The sequence below is a fragment of the Artemia franciscana genome, chromosome 2 (genome assembly GCF_032884065.1).
Source record: "Artemia franciscana chromosome 2, ASM3288406v1, whole genome shotgun sequence".
Taxonomy (NCBI): domain Eukaryota; kingdom Metazoa; phylum Arthropoda; class Branchiopoda; order Anostraca; family Artemiidae; genus Artemia; species Artemia franciscana.
Window position 1 is genome coordinate 63,827,637 of NC_088864.1, and position 18,429 is coordinate 63,846,065.

The window sequence follows — 18,429 nt, forward strand, 5'->3', positions numbered from 1 at the left end:
AGAATACGAATGTTCTGTTTGGGGCCCAAGCGTCCAGTTAAGCTCCAGGCTAAGCCAAGATATTGAGGCTATACAAATACGTGCTTGTAAAATTATGGTTTGAGAAAGCTATACCTCCTACGAAAAGTAGAGAAAGCTATACCTCCAAGAGCCAATACCCCTTTTCCAGCCTGTGAACAGTGAAAAGATCCTGGGTGTTACTTTCTCCACTGATTGCGGATTCAATAGCCAAGTGAATGAGCTAGTCCACAAAGGCTATGCTGCCCTGCACTCGCTTGTCACAATGACAAGGTTCGGTTTCAAGGAGAAGTCAATTAAACTGGCCTACAGGACACGTTCTTCCTGTACTAGAATACGCGTGTCCTGTTCGGGGCCCAAGCGTCCAGTTAAGCTGGCTTTAACCCCCTCACCACCCTCAAAACCCCCTCACAATCTTGTTCATGGTAAAATCTCTTTGAAGTGCTTTGCCAACAAGTCCTACAGTATCATAATTGTCACGGGTTTTCCAGGATACATCATCCATGAGTCCATAGCATCATTGTAATAGCCCTTGGGGGGGGGGCATAGACAGCAATATCCAGTGGCTTAAGTTTATGGATTTAATTTATGGATCCTTGCTCATTTACCGTGCTAAGGGAGATATCACTCATTATAGTCTAAAATTAACAGACGATTGTTCTCCTTGCTGTATTTAGCATGCTTAAAAAAACGTGGGATGAAGTGGAAACTGAATATTTTGGTGGTTTTTCAGCCACTCGGGTTGCAATCGTTCGGCCCTGCAATCGCTTGTTATAAGGACAAGGTTTGGTTTCAAGGAGAAGTCAATTAAACTGGTCTACAGGAGACGTTCTTCCTGTACTAGAATACTCATGTCCTGTTTGGGGCCTAAGCGTCCAGTTAAGTTCCGGGCTAAGCCAAGATATTGAGGTTATACAAATACGTGCTTGTAAAAACATGATGGGGGAAAGCTATACCTCCTACGAATTTTACGTTTTTACGTTTACGAGATACCTTTTACGTTTTTAATGTAAGACAGTCCCGAGGAATTTGCCAACTTTCAGGAATCACGTGCATCATCATACGACTCTCTTGTATGATGGCATTTTGATTGTTCAGACCCTAACTTCAGACGATGTTTATGTTAAACTAGAACATCTTGCAAACAAAGAAATATACGCGATCGATGAGTCTTTTAAATCATGCTTTTTCTTTCTGTTGATATCAAACAAGACGGGGCTTTATCGTGAAACTTGCTTTGAATCTTCGCTGAATCTTTTCGATCTTTCTTTTTTAATATGCGATTTATTTTCCAGACCAGAACCGTAGTTTGGGACTTGAGTCACTCCACAACCACCGCAAAAATCTTGAAATAAAGTTTAAACACTACATTCTAAGAAGCTCAAAATGCAGTTGTATCCTCCCCCTGAATGCACCCCCGAAAACACTCACAACAGGACAGAACAAGCTGGAATCATTTTACTGCCGTACAATGCGGTATTAACATTCTTCTGTTCCCTTTTTCTCGAATCAGTTTAACAGCATAAAGTAGTTGTAGTCCATGTGATATTTCATATACCTTGTAAACAGCTAAGTTTTAGTGCTATATCAAGTGTATCAATAAATACGTCTATATCTAAAAATAAAATAAAACAATGGATAAGTTAACTATAATAAAAACTGAATGAATAAAGTCTAAGTAAAGAAGATTATTTCACAGTTTTCATTTTATTTTATATTAGCTTCCTCAATTTCATACTAAATTTATCTTGAATATTAATTGAAAAATCATTAAATTTACTGTGTCCTTATAATTTAAATTATATTTGATAATAATTTATTTAATTAATATACTTTATTAATTATAATTAAATTAATTAAATTATTAACATAATTTATTAATTATGATTATATTTAATTTTATAATTTAAATTTATTTATTGTGTCTTTTCAGGAATTTGCAAGCTGCCATTTGCTCATTTTTTGATTTTCAACATGGTAATAGGTTGCCCTCCATGGCTTTTGTTGCAGACATTACGATTGGTGAAGGAGAAAGCATACCACCCAATACAAGGTTCGATTTTATTCTCTTTTCGTAATAATATCAAATACACTGTCTCGCTGGAGGAAACCCCACCCTATTCCCCTGCAAGGACCGTCTTCTCTATAAAAATCCACCGGCAAGCTTTTTATAATCCTAGCTAAAGTAACTTGTGGCTATTGGGATGAGTATAGACGACAGTGAAAACTATTAGATGTGGCTGTTATTTACCTATATGCAGGTGTTTCTGTATTTACCTGTATTTCTTCCCTCCAGACCGACCCCCTTCCCTTTTGGGAGTTGAGACCCATCTGTAGCTGTTGAAACGCTCTACTCTTCTTATTGCAGAAAAAAATTTTGACTGTTATTTTAAAGCTTCAAACTTTACATAACATTTTCTTATCATTATTATTATTCTTATTATTCTTCTTATTATTATTATTATTATTATTATTATTATTATAGTTCTTATTATAACATTTTCCGAAAAGCTCTAAATTCTCACTAAATCTCATCTTCACAGAGCAGGGTTTAAAGAGACTCTCATTCCCTTCAAAGACTTTTTCCTCTTCTCTTAAAATATCCAAGAATAAGCTCATTATGATTATATCTAAAGAGAATATTGAAGGTTGCATGTCTAAAGTAGCTAAGATAAAATAAAATAAAATAGATTGACTTAATATAATTTATTAATATAAAAAAGAAAATCTCTTACTTTGATTGTGAAAATTAGTAGTTCTTTTAAACACTTTGTAATGTGTACCAACTTTGTATTTTAAACTTTGCAGTAGCCTACCTTTTTCTTCCATAAAAAAGCTTTAGCCTCTTACTAGGTCTTGTATCTTTGATCATTAGGGGTTAAAGAGTCCCTTCCACGATATTCTTACCATAGTCATAGGGAAAAAATATTAGAACTTTTCTATTCCCTATTGCAAAAAAAAAAAAAAAAAAAACTGACAGAAGCGCCTCTTATAGCGAAACGAATAATAAAAATGAGGAAAAAGAAAAGGTGTCAGTTCTGTTTCAGAAATTACGAATTTCAGGAATTGCTTTTGTCAGGAATTTGTTTAAAGGAGGAATTTGTTATTGTTAGAAATTTGATTAAGGTAGAATCATGTTGATTTATGGTAGGATTTAAAATTCTACCAATTCAGAATTTTAAACTCTCCAGTACCTTTTCCTTCTTTAAAAAAAAGGTTTTCAAATCTGGCTATATCTTATACCTGCTATCAGAGAGATTGAATGAATTCTTCCAAGGACACTTTTTTTTATAAAAAATCTTACTACATGCTAGATATAATCATAAATTGAAGATAAAATTGAAAATCTTCCATGCCCAATGCTAAAAGAGGTTTGATTTGCCCTTATACCCCAGTGATAAAAGAGATTTTAGTACCCCTTGCAGCTAAATGACATTTGATTTGCCCTTATACCTCAATGCTAAAAGAGATTTGATTTTCCCTTATGCCCCAATGCTAAAAGAGATTTTAGTACCCCTTGCAGTAAATGAGATTTGATTTGCCCCTATGTCCCAATTCTAAGAGAGATTTGAGCACCCCTTACAGTTAATCGAAACTGTGATGGTAAAGCTGTGAAAATGTAATCACTTTTGCTCTGGAAATTAGTATGCTGAGGACACTTTCTTTTCTATACCAACCATGTTATGCCAACAAGAAATAGTAGGGTAAATAACTGCTTCTCTGACGATCGTACTACTTACACTTCATTGCAACACCAAGCCGCCTGTGACCAAAACAGCTGCGCACACTCAATTTATTCAAAGTTTCACTTTATAACTCCTCCCATGAAGCTCAGAACTCCTTTAATCTTCTGTAAAATCTCTTCCCACGCCATTCCAGACAAGCCACTTTTGGTTTGCCCCGAATGGAGGGGCCATTGCACGGTTTGGGGCCGAATGGATGGGCCATCACCAAAAGCACGGTGGTTATACTGTCTCTGACAATACTTTCTTTAACATGAATCAAACTCACAGAGCAAGCAAAAGAATTGAAAAAGGATTTACATTCCCCACAGTACTATAGCCTCTAACATCTACTAAAACGGAACAGTTTTCACCTCTAACTCTTTTAACAAATTAAACGACTGTTTAACTTAACAAAAAAAAATTACCCCTACAGAGGCCCCATCGTCTGTAAAAAATCCCCGCAAAAGCTCTATGACCGGTGAAAATATTTCCTCAATGGATGTAGCAACACGAGTACACTTCATCGAGGTGCACTTTACGATAAAGATACTACTCTGTTACTTTTCTACAATATGACCCTCATTCAAAATGGAAAATATGGACTAAACTATCAGAGTCATCTCAATAATGTTAGTCATCTATCACGCTTTGTAGTGTTTTTCAAGTTCTATTTATTTTAATAAAATAACAATAACAAAAACAATATCCCAAAGGGCTCAATGGCCCGTTATTTGGGAAACGGCATACAATAAATAAAGAATCATAAAACTTGTCCTAAGCATACTAACCAACATCTAAATATAAATATGTAAGGAAAAGAAATCAACTCACCGGCAGTCCCTACGAAACAGCGACCCTCACATCACCCGACAATAAAATACAAATTAAAATTCTTAATCGTAAGTGTTAATCGGAAGTACCAGGGGACCGACCGAGCTTTGGTAGGGGGGGGGGCGAATTTTAGATATAAAAACGGTATCCGGTGGGTCCCCCACCCCCCGTGGAAATGCAGTCCCCCATACCCTGTTTCACACAAGCGATAACGTTTTGCGTGTTTTTCTTGGTTTAGTTGTATTGACATTCATTTTATTTTTTGGCCTAGTCAATTTGTTCAGGGGCACCTCTTTAGGCTCAAGGGCACCAGTTCAGGTGGCCCTGAACTATGCAAAGGAAAAACAAACTTACTTTGCGGGGAATCTAGTTCAACAATATTTTCGCCTGAATATTTTGCTAAGATCACTCTCAAAGTTCAATTGAGTTGTTCTCTCAACCTGAAAGTTTCAATTGACATGCAAAGCGGCTAATAAATTCAACAATTTCTACATTTAAATCTTATACAAATAGTAGATCAAATACAATTCAAAATTAACCCACGTTTTAACATTTAGGAATAGTAATGACGGGACTATATTCACTTACCCTTGCCCAACTGTCTACCTCCATTCTGACGATTTGTTTTAGGTTTTGCGTCTCTAGTTTCAGTTAGCATATGATTTAAGAAAAGAATACTAAGTGTGCTGAGAATTGGAAATAAATTTTCTCAAAGGCGCGACCTATCTACGTCGTTATTTTACTCCAGAAAACGTTAGGATGCCAATTTTCAGAAGAAAAAAACAATGTCCATTTTCGAGAAAAAATATATATACTCATATATAATTTACCTCGCTTAAAGGTAAAAGATATTATGTAACCTAGATTGTTTTTAATGAATGTAATTATTAGTATGTGTTTGTGTATATTTATAAAATACATATAATTATTAATATTAACATACAACTGCTACTACTAACAACTCGCTTCAGCCAGGGGCGTAAATTACTACAGGGCAGGGGAGGGGTTCGACTGCCCGCCCAGATCCCATTTTGCCTCATAGCTGAAATTCAGCGTCTTCGAAAAAGGCCTACATAGACTAACAATTTAGCATCTTCATAAGGCCTTGTCAACTAAGATAGGGCTACATAATTCAAGCATCCAAAAAAAACAGATCAGTCTTCATTAGTATATCTTTGCCTTTATGGTACTATATGGCTCAATTTTCATTTTCGCTTGACTTGGGAATATCAACTCCAACTCAGCCCCCCTTCCAAAAAAAATTGAAGAAATTACACTCCTGACTGCACATCAAGCTGCCTGAAGTCAACAAAGATGTGTGTGCTTCTTCTCCGCCCTAGTCTGTTCAAAGCTTCACTCCTAACCCCTTTCCATGAAGCTTCAGCTTAATTTTATATAGTACCTATTTATATAATTTGATTTTATCTAGATTCATCAAAACTTGGCGCGTTCGGAACAGCGGCACAGATGTTTGGCCGGAGGATACTTCCCTTCAATATATAAATGGGACTCAACTATCAGAAGCGTCAGGAGTGCCTGTGGGAATGCTGGTCCCGAGCGAAGAGAGGGACATTAGCGTTGATATGATAAGCCCTTCTGAAGCAGGGATTTATACAAGCTACTGGAGGATGACTACCTCTGGGGGATCTTATTTTGGAGGTTTATCTATATTTCTCTTTTTTTGGTATATTAGACTAATTTTTTTTTTTTTTTTTTTACCAAGCTGTCTAAATTTAAATCCTATATTGTGAGTCCATCAACCAATAGTTTGTGCGTGGAGTGTGTGCTTAAAGTGGCGTTTACACTGTATGAAAGAGCATGCGCTACCATTAAACTATGTCAAGCGTGACATTGCCTGTCAAAGCCGGCTAGAAAGGGTTGAACAACTTCCAACTTTGATTTATTATCATTTTTTTTACATATCATTTACAAATTTGGTAGAACATGATATTAAGTGTTGAGTAGTATACAAACGGAGCAAACTTTGAAGGATAATTAATAAAGAAAGAGAAACAAATATTCGTGGCTAAAAATAAAATAAGGATGATATAAAAAAAGGGGGAAAACTTATAAATGTCCCATTTTCGGGCCCTTTACCTAATCCATAAGAGCGAGATTTTTAGTTCTTCGAAGAATTCCTCTATTCTTCGTATAATCCGTTTTTTTTTTTTCTTCTTAAATTTGAGCCCCCCTTTGAAATAAACTTTGCCTGCACGTCTGCTCTTAAATAAACTTTTTTCTTTTTATTATTAAACATTTAAAATATATCAACATTATAAGCAAAGATATTAAATTGTAGACATAAAAGACGGTGTCAGGGCCCCCCTCCCCAGTTCAAATGCGCACCCTGATTCGCAGAAGAATAAACTTATTGTGCAATTTGTCTAGACTTCGTTTCTTTTTAAACAAAGATGCAAAATGGAAGGTATTTTTCAACTCTAGGGGTCAATTTTCCCCCTCCAGTTGGCATACCTGGTACGTTCAGAGGCTGAAAGATTTTACGAATTCTAGGCTGCTTATAATAAATAACATGTAGTTTTACAAACGATAAAAATTGAATCCAGCCCAAAATAAAATTTCCACGTCCGTAAAAAGATTTATCGAAAAAAAAGGGTCCCGGGGAATATTGTAAAGTAGCAAATCTTATATGCAATAATCATAATTTTGATTTATTAAATGGTTTGTCAAAAAACAAGATTGACTTATTAATCGGTAGTCAGGTATTGTTTTAATTTTAAATTCTTTATTTCTGCTCATCTTATGTTTTAATACCAGGATACTAAGCTTCGCTGGGTAAAGCGAATTTTAGACATAAAAACGATGTCCAGCGTGTTCTTCCTACTGTTGAAAATTTCCCCCCTGCAAATGCTTTGCTGTACATGTTTGAGGTTTAAGCCATGTAAGATAAAATTCAAGTTTGCAAAATGAAATACAAATATTTAAATGGGTAAATATAAAAAAGAATACTATTGTCAAAAAAGTGTCATATTTCTGTATAATATTAAAAAAAAGTTTTTTTAACTGAAAGTAAGGAACGAGATTAAAACTTAAAATGAACAGAGATTACTCCGTATATGAAAGGGGCTGTTCCATACTCAACGTCCCGCTCTTTACGCTTAAGTTTGACTCTTTCTCTCAACTATGCTTTTTAAAACAGTAAAAAAAATTTAGCGTAAAGAGCGGGGCTTTGAGAAGGGAACAGCCTCTTTCATATACGGAGTAATTTCTGTTCGTTTTAAGTTTTAATCTCGCTCCTTACTTTCAGTTGAAAAAACTTTTTTTTTATTTAATTTCTGAACGTTTTTAATAATGTATGTTTTGATTTTGGCTCACCGCACATGAATAATAAAACGAAATTTGCATATCAATTTATTTTTATGGCTAAATGGCTTTCTCATAGTTTTGATCGGACAATTTTGAGAAAAAAGAATCGGGGGAGTAGGCCTAGTTACCCTCCAATTTTTTGGTTATTTAAAAAGGCAACTAGAACTTTTAATTTTTTACGAACGTTTTTATTAGTAAAAATATACGTAACTTACGAATTAACTTTTGTAACGAACTTCTATATTTTTATGTTTTTATTACGTATATGAGGAGGTTCACCCTCTCGTTAATGCCTCGCTATTTACACTAAAGTTAAAATTTTGTCCCTATTTCTTAAGAATGACCCCTGAATCACAAAGGCCGTAGAATAAATAGTATAAATTAGTAAAATTATTTTAGCGGAAAGAGTGAGGTATTAGGAGGAGGTGAACCCCTCTAGTGCGTAATAATTTCTGTTTGATTTAAGTTTTAATGCTGCTCCTTACTTTCAGTAGAAAAGAAAATTTCATATTTATTTTTTCATTGTTCATTAAAAAAATACTAAAAAAAATCCTGCGCCTCCTTCAGGGAAATTTTCATCCCCCATGAAAAATTCCTCCATGGAAAGTTCCCCCCGTATCCCCCTTCCCTCAACCCCTCCCCCCAACCAAAAAAAATCCCCCTGAAAGCGTCTGTACACTTCCTAATAACCATTACTATGTGTGGAGAGTATGTGTGGGACTGTGGGGGAGTAAGGCGTCCCAAAAACATATTTATTAATTTTTTAGACTATGCTGAATAAAATGGCTATGTCAGAATTCTGATCTGGTTACTTTGGGGGAAAATGAGCGTGTGAGGGGACCTAGATGCCCTCCAATTTATTTGTCACTTAAAAGTGGCAAAAAATGCAAAATTCCACATTTTTGTAGATAGGAGCTTGAAACTTCTACTGTTGGGTTCTCGGATACGCTGAATCAGATAGTGGGATTTTCGTTAAGATTCTATGACTTTTAGAGGGTGTTTCCCCTATTTTCTAAAATAAGGCAAATTTTCTCAGGCTCGTAGCTTTTGATGGGTAAGTTTGAATTGAACGAAACTTATATATTTAAAATCAACATTAAAATGCGGAAAATTTTGTGGTTGTGTTTCTCTCTTAACCCTGCATATATTCAGAACCGAATACGATTTTTGGAAGAATTTTAGACATAAAAATCGCGTCCAGTGCATTCCTCGCTATCGGTGAAAATCCCCCCCCCCCCGCACAAATGCAATCTCCCATATCCGGAAAATCTTATGCTCCATTTTTTTTAAATTGTATTTGTAAAACCTCAAGATTTTAAGGAATTATACTTTCTTTACTATTTACAGTAGTAGGCTACTATAGTTTTTCGTTTGTTGCAATATTCTACCTCTTTTGGAAAGGCTCGTTTGGCAGCATTCGGGTATTTCTGGGCCACCTTGGGTCTGTTGATCATCTGTTGTGTAGGTCTGACTAGTATGTAAGAGAAAAAGATCGCCTAAATTGATTAGAAATGATAAGAAATAATTTAAATGGTCTTAAGACCTAAGCAGCCATACGTTTTTCAGCGTTTACACCTGTAAATAACAAGCTAGCCTTTTGATTAGAAAGGCAGAGTGGCAAATATTTTAAACTTGTGAAACATGAACACTCAAAAATTAAATGCTTTTTCCGAGTCTATCAAGCTGCATATTAAGTGAGATTAGATTACTTTAAATCTTATAGTATTGTCATAAATTCAACATTGGATATATTCGAGTTTATTGAGTCAAGCTTCCAAATTTAAATTAAATCCTCGTAAAAATTTCTCAAAATGAACGCTAATCTATTAATTGAAAAAATATTGGAAGTGGTGTAAAATAATTTAAATGAATTCAGGGGACTAAACAAGTGTAATGTTTTCTTCCAGTATTTTAAGCGGGTTCATGTGTCAATGACAATCTGTTTTGTTTTTGTTTTCTTTTTCACAGGAAAGGTAGTTGCGTTTTCTTGGCAAATATTTTGAATTTGTATATCATGGACGCTAAAAGAATAAAATTATTTTGGCCAAGCTATGATTGAACGACCTTAAACGTTTATAGTGTGTTTTAACAAACTCAACATTGGATGTATTCAGTTTTATTAAGTCGGGCTTCCAAACTTAAAGTAAATCACCCTTAAAAATTGCTAAAATCTGAGTGCTAATCTGTTAATCAAAACAGATTGGAAATGATTTAAAACGATAGTATTTTTTATTCGAGTTTATTCAGTTAAGTTTCAGTTAAGTTTAAACTGTTTGTACTTTAAACCTATTTTTGAATTTTCGGTAACTATAGGCCTTGGTTCGTTGTTTGCTATTCGTCGTTTTAAATGATTTAAAACGATAGTATTTTTTATTCGAGTTTATTCAGTTAAGCATCCAAACTTAAATTAAACCACCGTAAAAAACTATTCAAAATGAGCGCTAATCTATTAATTTAAAAAATATCTGTTAATTTGAAAAAGATTGGAAGTGATGTAAGATACAATGAACTTAAGGGGCTAAACAAGCGTAATTTTTTCTTCCGGCGTTTTGAGCGGGTACACGTGCCAATTACAAGCTGGTTTTTTCATATGAAAGGTAGTGTTTTTTTTGGCAAATATTTGAAATTCGTGAAACATGTACGCTTAAAGAATAAAATGTTTTGGGCAAGCTATCAAGCTGAAGAATAAGTGATACTGTATGGGCTTAAGCCTTTATAGTATTTTCACAAATTTAACATTTCAGATATTCAATTTTAGTCAAGCTTTACAAACTTAGATCAAGTCAGCGTGAAAATTGTTGAAAATTAGCGTTGGATCGAGAAAGAAAATTTCATCTGTTTTAGCTTGAAACTAATCATCTTAGTTTCTGTTTCATTCACTCATTAACTCTATGTATTTGTAGATCCAATTTGGGTAATTATTACTGTCGCTGAAGGAGGCGTTATGGCATTAACACAACAACTGTCACAGCTGTCAGCTGAGAGACCAGAACACCATCTGCCTACAACATCTCATAACCCTTTTACATCCCCATCTAAAGCAACAAGATGTAAGTGCCATAGTCATTGTATTTTTTTTTTTTTTTTTTTTTTTTTTTTCATTTCCAAAGGCAACAATATACAAATTGACAAAAAAAAGCAACCTGACAATGCTGAAATTTGTTTGTCTTTTCGGTACAACTATGTGGTTCTTGTAAAAATTTTAAAGTTAAATTCGAGACGCAGTGATAATTTTCCCATTGCCTATTGTTTTTGGCGGGGACGGAAAGATCTGGGGTTCATTAACACTTTTTATTGTTTATTGTTTTATTGTTTAAGAAACATTCTCCAAACGAGCTTTTCCTTTGGAGTCGGAGATTCCAAATAAAATTTTCTCTTTTTTAGTGCTAATATTTTGGGCAATAGGCTACTATTTCTCAGTTCCTAGTGTTTCAGACACAGAATATGGAAATATTGAAAATACGGGAAACTGAAACCTTACGAAAATTACTATTCTATTTCGTAATTCATAAATTCAAAAATCAAAATTGGGATTCAAAAATGGCAGATATTTCCGAAAAAAAATACGTTAAAACGCTCAAATTTTGCAGCTACCATATTATAAAAAGATATGGAATACTAAAAATACGAGAAAATTTTCTTTAGTCAAATTGTGTTGCGCAGAGGTTGCAATTGTATCAATTGTTATCACTTTCTTTAGTCAAATTGTGTTGCGCTGGGGTTGCAATTGTGGCAATTGTTATCACTTTCTTTACAAATTGTGTTGCGTAGGGGTTGCGATTGTGTCAATTGTTATTGCTTTCTTAGTCAAATTGTGTTGCTCTGGGGTTACAATTGTATCAATTGTTATCACTTTCTTTAGTCAAATTGTGTTGCGCAGAGGTTACAGTTGTATCAATAGTTATCACTTTCTTTAGTCAAATTGTGTTGCGCTGGGGTTCAGATTCATAGAACTTCTGCTTTCATTTACTTGGAAGACACCCATAGTCCAAACATGCCGTCGGCCGAGTATTTCATAGAACTTCTGCCCTTATTTATTTGGAAGAAAAGAAGCCATTGTTGCCGAAATTACAAACAAAGGAATATTGTAACCCCAATCGCTTGGACAAGGGCATATTTGGGTTACGGGTCTTTCTCCTTTATCATCTCTGTTCTTAATGGTTTTAGTAATCTTTGCGTGACCTGTCTAAAAGCTATCAATGTATTTACCCATGCCTGAAGGAATAGGCAGAAGACTCGTATAATACCTTTTTGTAAGTTTAGAATTTTTCCGGTTGAACTCTTCGTCTTCGATGGCTTTTGTTTTGTATAGTCCATTCGAAACAGGTTGAAAGATACCGAAACAGGTCAGTCAAAGTGCGTCAAAAACGGTTAAATGGTAACTCATGATGAATTGCTAAAAAATCTTGCGAAAACATATTGTTCGATTCGCTTTTCTCTGGCGACCTATAGTGCCCAAAACTATACAAACAAAACCGTAGCTATCACTTTTTACGTTTAAATACTCTTCGATTGTTAGGAGTTTTCGCTAAAAAAAAAGTCTCGTGTAATAGTCCCGTATAGCTAGTAGAAGTCCCGTGTACGAGCTTGACTGTCATCATAAAATTCTTTGTTTACACGAAAAGTTCTAAGCTCTGAGGGTTTTTTTCTGTTGCGGGCTTTCTGAGCCGTAATACTATTTTTTGTAACTCTGTAAATCTTGCCCTGTAAGTTCACTTTTGAGTGGTTGCGCATGACTATGGTACCTTCACAAAAAGCTTTTCAGGAAGCTTCATGAAATCTTTAGAAAATAACTTAATGGCTATTTATGTAAAATGAGCCTAATACTTAAGTAATTTTAGAATCGCTTTTTTTTAATTTTAAGACATGTTGATACACTATATCAACGTGGTTTGAAATGTCATAATAAAATGTCATAAGAATGGAATAAGAATGTCAACGAAAGAGAATGTCATAAAAAAAGAATGTCATAAGATATGTAACATAAGCCTAATACTTAGGTAATTTTACAATCGCTAGTTTTTAATTTGAAGACCTGTTGATACACTATATCAACGTGGTTTGAAATGTCATAATGAAATGTCATAAGAATGTAATAAGAATGTCGACGAAAGAGAATCTCATAAAAAAAGAATGTCATAAGATATGTAAAATGAGCTTAATACTTAAGGTAATTTTAGAAACGCTAGTTTTTAATTTTAAGACCTGTTGATACACTATATCAACGTGGTTTGAAATGCCATAATGAAATTTCATAAGAATGTCAACAAAGAGAATGCCATAAAAAAAGAATGCCATAAGATATGTAAAATGAGCCTAATACTTAGGTAATTTTAGAAATGCTAGTTTTTAATTTTAAGACCTGTTGATACACTACATCAACGTGGTTTATGGTCAATACTCACTATGTTACGTTTTTCTATGCTGACCTGACGGGGTTCGGTTGAGTCGTTAATGTTGAATTATCTATGCCTTAGTGCAGTTACCTAAGCTAAGTTTTGGTTGCATTGAGGTTTCTTGTCTTCAGCTCCTTATTCCTGAATTGTTTTGGGCCACCGTGACATCCCCTACAAAAAGGCTGTGGAACTGCTAGGACTGCCGTCACTCCAAAACCGGGACGAAACTCTGATGATGAGTTTTGGGAAGTTCTTGCTTTCTAAATTTCAGCACCGTGACATTCTACCTGATCAGCCTCTGCTATCAAGAACGAGAAAGCAAGATATGCTAGTTCCCGTTAAAGCAAGAACAAACCGATATGGTAATTCTTTCGTCCCGGTTTTCGTCGCAATGTACAATAAGAATTAATGTTTTTAGTTTGATTTATATTTACAAGTGTAGTTTGATTTTGAATATGTTGTAAAGAAACGCAAATCAGCGATAGCTGTCAAGTTTTTGCTATTAAATCAGTCTACCACTACTACTACTATGCTGAGGCTCATATGCTCATAGCTCATGAGGCTGGGTTCTGTTACTACTGCTAGTAATATTAACAACTCACCGCAGCACCAAGCTGCCTGAGACAAACACAGGTGCGTACGCCCGTCCTCCATCCCAATCTGTTAAAAGCTACCCTCTTTACAACCCCTCAAGAAGTTTTGATTTCTATTAAGTTCTTCCTTACGACCTCCTTTAATCCCATTCAGGGACGACCTGCTTTTCCTTTGCTTCTGGATGGTTGGAAGAAAAGGATGATCCTTGGCAGTCTCTCATCCTTCGTCCTCAGAGTGTGTCATGGATGTATCAACCTTTTTCTCATTATACCCTAGGATGGGGGATAGAACCATTCCGACCCATGTCGGGAAAATCAACTTTGTTGTATTTTCCAACGCATGTATTGAACTTCCAGTGTGTTTAGATCCTGGTGTATTGTCTGTTCTGGTTTTGGAGGCCAGGTCAGAAAGCAATACTTTCAAGAAGCGATGTTGCTTACATTATCCTTAGCGTTGGCTAACCTCGTTTTGGCTTGTCTGCCTACAAGCTGAAGAAGATCTTGCGAAAGTCCAAAACCGTCATGCCACTGCCTTTTTAGAAGAAGATCCCTGGTGCGGCCAACGCAAAACCACAGATGTCTCTAGATGTCCTGATGGCATTGACATGGAGACCCCCCCCCCTCGCAGAGGCTGGATAGTGTTTGAACAACCTTAAATCTATGATGTTTGTTCTTGCTCCTCATAAAAATTGTTTGCTATCTGATAACACCTTTTTCATAAGCTCTTTTGACAAGACTTTAGGAACAAATTCGTGTGAACAAATGGTTGTAAAAGACTTTAGGAACAAATGGTTGTTTCCTCATTTGACTGAAATTTGACTTTCAATGATATAAAAGAGATTGGTTTTTGAACCTCAAGAGACATAGCTTGGACATTAGCTATTAAATTTCAACTAAGTTAATCAAGATCTGAAATATCCTTCTGGATGTCCTGATTAGTGGAATTTGAGAACTTCTCCTTGCAAAGGCTGAGTTGAACCCAGACAGCCCAGAGTGCAACTAGGAAACTAGTTTTTACTTTTTATCCATTTTGTTTAGATCCGAGATCTTAAAAATAAAAGCTTACATGTTCGTAATTTTGCATTTCTTTATCGACCCATCCAGAATTATTTCTTAAAAGTTTTTTAGACAATGTGACATTATCAGCCTCATGCGTTGAAGAGGTAATATCGTGATCGGAGGAGTCTGACGTTGTATGGAGTATAAGAAGTTTAATTTTAGAAAAGCTTTTCTTTTTGCTTGTTGTTTATGCTATTCTGTTTATTACTTCGGCTCTACTGTAGAATTATCAATTTTGGAAACATACCCTTTTGAGCGGGATATTTTTTGTTGTTTGGCTCTTTTTATCTAACTTAATTATTTTGTTGTTTTTTTTAGACTCATGATCTCACAGGAAGAAGTCGCAAAAGTATGAATGTTTCAACTGCATTTTTGTACCAGAAGTAAAGGGTCGCTGCGTGTTTATATCTTTCTGTTTTTGTTTAAAGGAGTTTTATACAAAAAAAAAAGAATTTCAGATGATTTTTAGGCTGTTTTTAAATCAGGGAAGGACGAAGTAGGATGCTTGTACTTTTGTGAATAACTAAAGCGAGTAGAAGATCCGGAGAACTGCCTTTCCTCTACTCAAAGAGGTGGTCTGGGACTGTAATGAACGTTGCAGGAATGGATTTACAGTCTAACAGGTTCCCTTGGATCAGGATCTAGATGGTAGATTACCCTCCCTCCAAGATTTTGATGAAGTATATTTATTTGTTATTTTCATTGAAAATAAACGTTTTATCATATTCATTGAGAAAATAGGAATTAATTGCCCTCTTTGATGTTGAAACACATTTTGTTCCCCCTCTATATTTTTAAGTAAAGGTTAAGGTAATGTTAAGATTAACATTTTAATTTAAGGTAATTAGTTAAGGTTTCTTATAGTGTTTTTTTGAAGTTTGTAATTCCTTGTCTTACTCTGAACATTTGGTGGAGGCAGTTGTACATGTCTGGACTTAGAAAAAAAAGTTTGAAAAAATGCAAAGAACAATCGTATGGAAAATAGATTTTTTTTTTTTAGAAAAATTGTAAAACCCTCGGTAGATCTAGGATAAGGCATGGATATATCCTCCTTCTCCTCGCGTATATGCCTGAAAGACCATAAAACACTGTCACTTAACTTTCTTTTTTTAGCCTTTTCAAGCAGGTAAAATTTATTTGTTATTTTGTTTTGGATTACTGCAGGCGTATTCAGTAAAAGAACAGTTTTAAAGTGAAGATTCAGTAAAATTCAGAAAAATTTAGTAAAAGAACAGTTTTAAAGTGAAAATTCCACTTACCCTACTGATCTTCAAGATTCCTCTTCTGGTTGTTTTGGCCCACAGTCAAAACAAGTTACCAACCCCTGCGGTACTCTGTATATGCATTACAATTCATTATATTGCTCGTTTGTGTGACAAAACGGTATAAGGATGACAGGATCGAGACAACAGAGAGGTTTTCGATATAAAATTTCACCTAATTTTAAATAATTTAAAAATTTTAATAGATAAACTAGTAATTAAATTAGATGTATTTATAAAATAATAAATATAAAATAACAATATAAAATAATGATAAAATATCAAATAAATGAAATTAAAAAGAAGTCCAAACAAAATTTAAATTACTTAAATTTCATATAAACAACCTTAAGCAATTCATCTCATTTAACCAAAAATTAGTTAAATTTGATTATAACAGATGATTAAATTTTATTTTTTTAAACTTGCATTATCTTCCAACATCTTCACCGTATCTTTGGAAGAAGCTGTTACTAAGTAATTTCCAATGTTTTGGTGCTTATTGACGGCAGTTGTTTTGCTTTAAAACTATTGGATACTTCCATGTCATCATTATTGTTCCACGAAAATAGAGGACCGTGTACCTCTATTTGGTCTGAAAAAAAAAAATTAAACATAGATAAAGACGCATAAAAAAAAATAAAATGAACAAATCTAGGACTAAATGTGGGAGATGGTTCCGAATTCCTTCCATATAATTAAATACTGTTTGAGGACAGAGCTACAGACCTCCGAAATCATCTCTATGAAGATAAAAAGACTTAGTGATGAAATGCTGTCTGGTAAGTCTATTATCTTTACAGCTTACCCTTGTCCTTGTGTAATAAGGTTTATGTTCCCTATGCAACTATTCGCCTCAATTTGTTTATGAATATAAACAAAGCTCATTATAAATTACAAGCCACACTAAAGCAGAAAAAATACTTAAAAAGGCGACCGAAAAAATAAAGAACGAATGATAGCAAAAATGATGAAGTAGAAGAAAAAAAAGGAAGCACTAAAAAATATAGAAGAAAATTAACACAAATAAAATGATAAAAAAAAACAAATTAGAAGTCGTTGTATCAGAAAAAAAGAACTTCTCTGGAACCTTTAACATTATCGAATTCCTAAAAAAAGGATTTTAATTGCGATTTTTAAGTCATGGTTCACTTTCAGCTTATCCAACGGAAACGAACTCCAAATTGGTGGGTCTATGCATGACTTACTCTTGCTGTGTTCTTTGGTTTAGATGTAAAATCCGAGGGAAAATTTCTCAGGCTCGTAGCTTTCGATGGGTAACGTTAAACTTAATAAATTTTATTTATGTAGAATCAGCATCTATTGATGTATCTACTGTTCGTTATCATTTGCTGTTTTACTAGCAGTATTCCCAGTCGATTACTTATGATAAAACAGGCTGGACTAAAAAATAGTCATACAAGATCTGGTGCACGAACACTCCTATGTGATAATCTCTTCTTTCACCAACCTTTAAAATACTGAAGTGATCTGGTGTTGCCAGTGCCACTATCACATCTGCCTATCAATCTTATAGCCTTATAATGAAGAACTTTAACTCCCTTACAATTGCAACTAAGATTACTCGCTAAAATCAAGCAGCCATAATTTACGGATGCATAATTTATAACATAAATATAACTATAACATTAATTATAACATAATTACATAACATAAAATATAAACATAACATTATATTATATTACATAATATATTATAATACTATTATATTATTATTTCTATAATATTACTTTACTATATTAATATATTATTATATTACATAACATATTATATTACATAATAATAAACATAACATAAAACATAATAATAAATTATAACATAATTTATAACTAAAGAGTACTACAATAAAAGTAGAATTTTGAAAGATATAAAGTGTCAGCGGTTCGAAATTCCAGGCATCTCGCGAACGTGCATGCTATGATGTCGCTGTTTGTTGTTGTGTTCTCTACCTTAAATTTCAATCCAGAATGAATACCGGATCTCTTCAACTTGTTTGAGAGGTAGGCCTTTGTGGAGAACACCACCAGGAAGATTGCGAGCGGAACCAATCCTCGTAAACATCATAAAATTGGTTTTTAATGCATTAACGTGTAGGCTACTAAGAAAGACTTTTTCGCATAATGACCAATGGTTTGCCTAGCACAGGTACCACCGTCAATATTTTCCGCAGGGAGTGCAATGCGTGATGGGGGGGTAAATC

General features: G+C 34.4%; 1 protein-coding gene across 2 annotated transcripts in view; it reads left to right on the forward strand.

The window, feature by feature from the left end:
- LOC136043932 (protein ILRUN-like) overlaps positions 1–15,408 on the forward strand; it is a 37,136-nt gene extending 21,728 nt beyond the window's left edge. For both annotated transcript variants that reach the window (XM_065728992.1, XM_065728993.1), the window contains exons 3-6: positions 1,952–2,071; positions 6,004–6,233; positions 10,802–10,948; positions 15,265–15,408. In XM_065728992.1, coding sequence (XP_065585064.1) covers positions 1,952–2,071; positions 6,004–6,233; positions 10,802–10,948; positions 15,265–15,272 — 505 coding nt within the window. In that variant the 3' untranslated portion in view covers positions 15,273–15,408. The remainder of the gene's footprint in view (positions 1–1,951; positions 2,072–6,003; positions 6,234–10,801; positions 10,949–15,264) is intronic.
- The last annotated feature ends 3,021 nt before the right edge of the window (positions 15,409–18,429 follow it).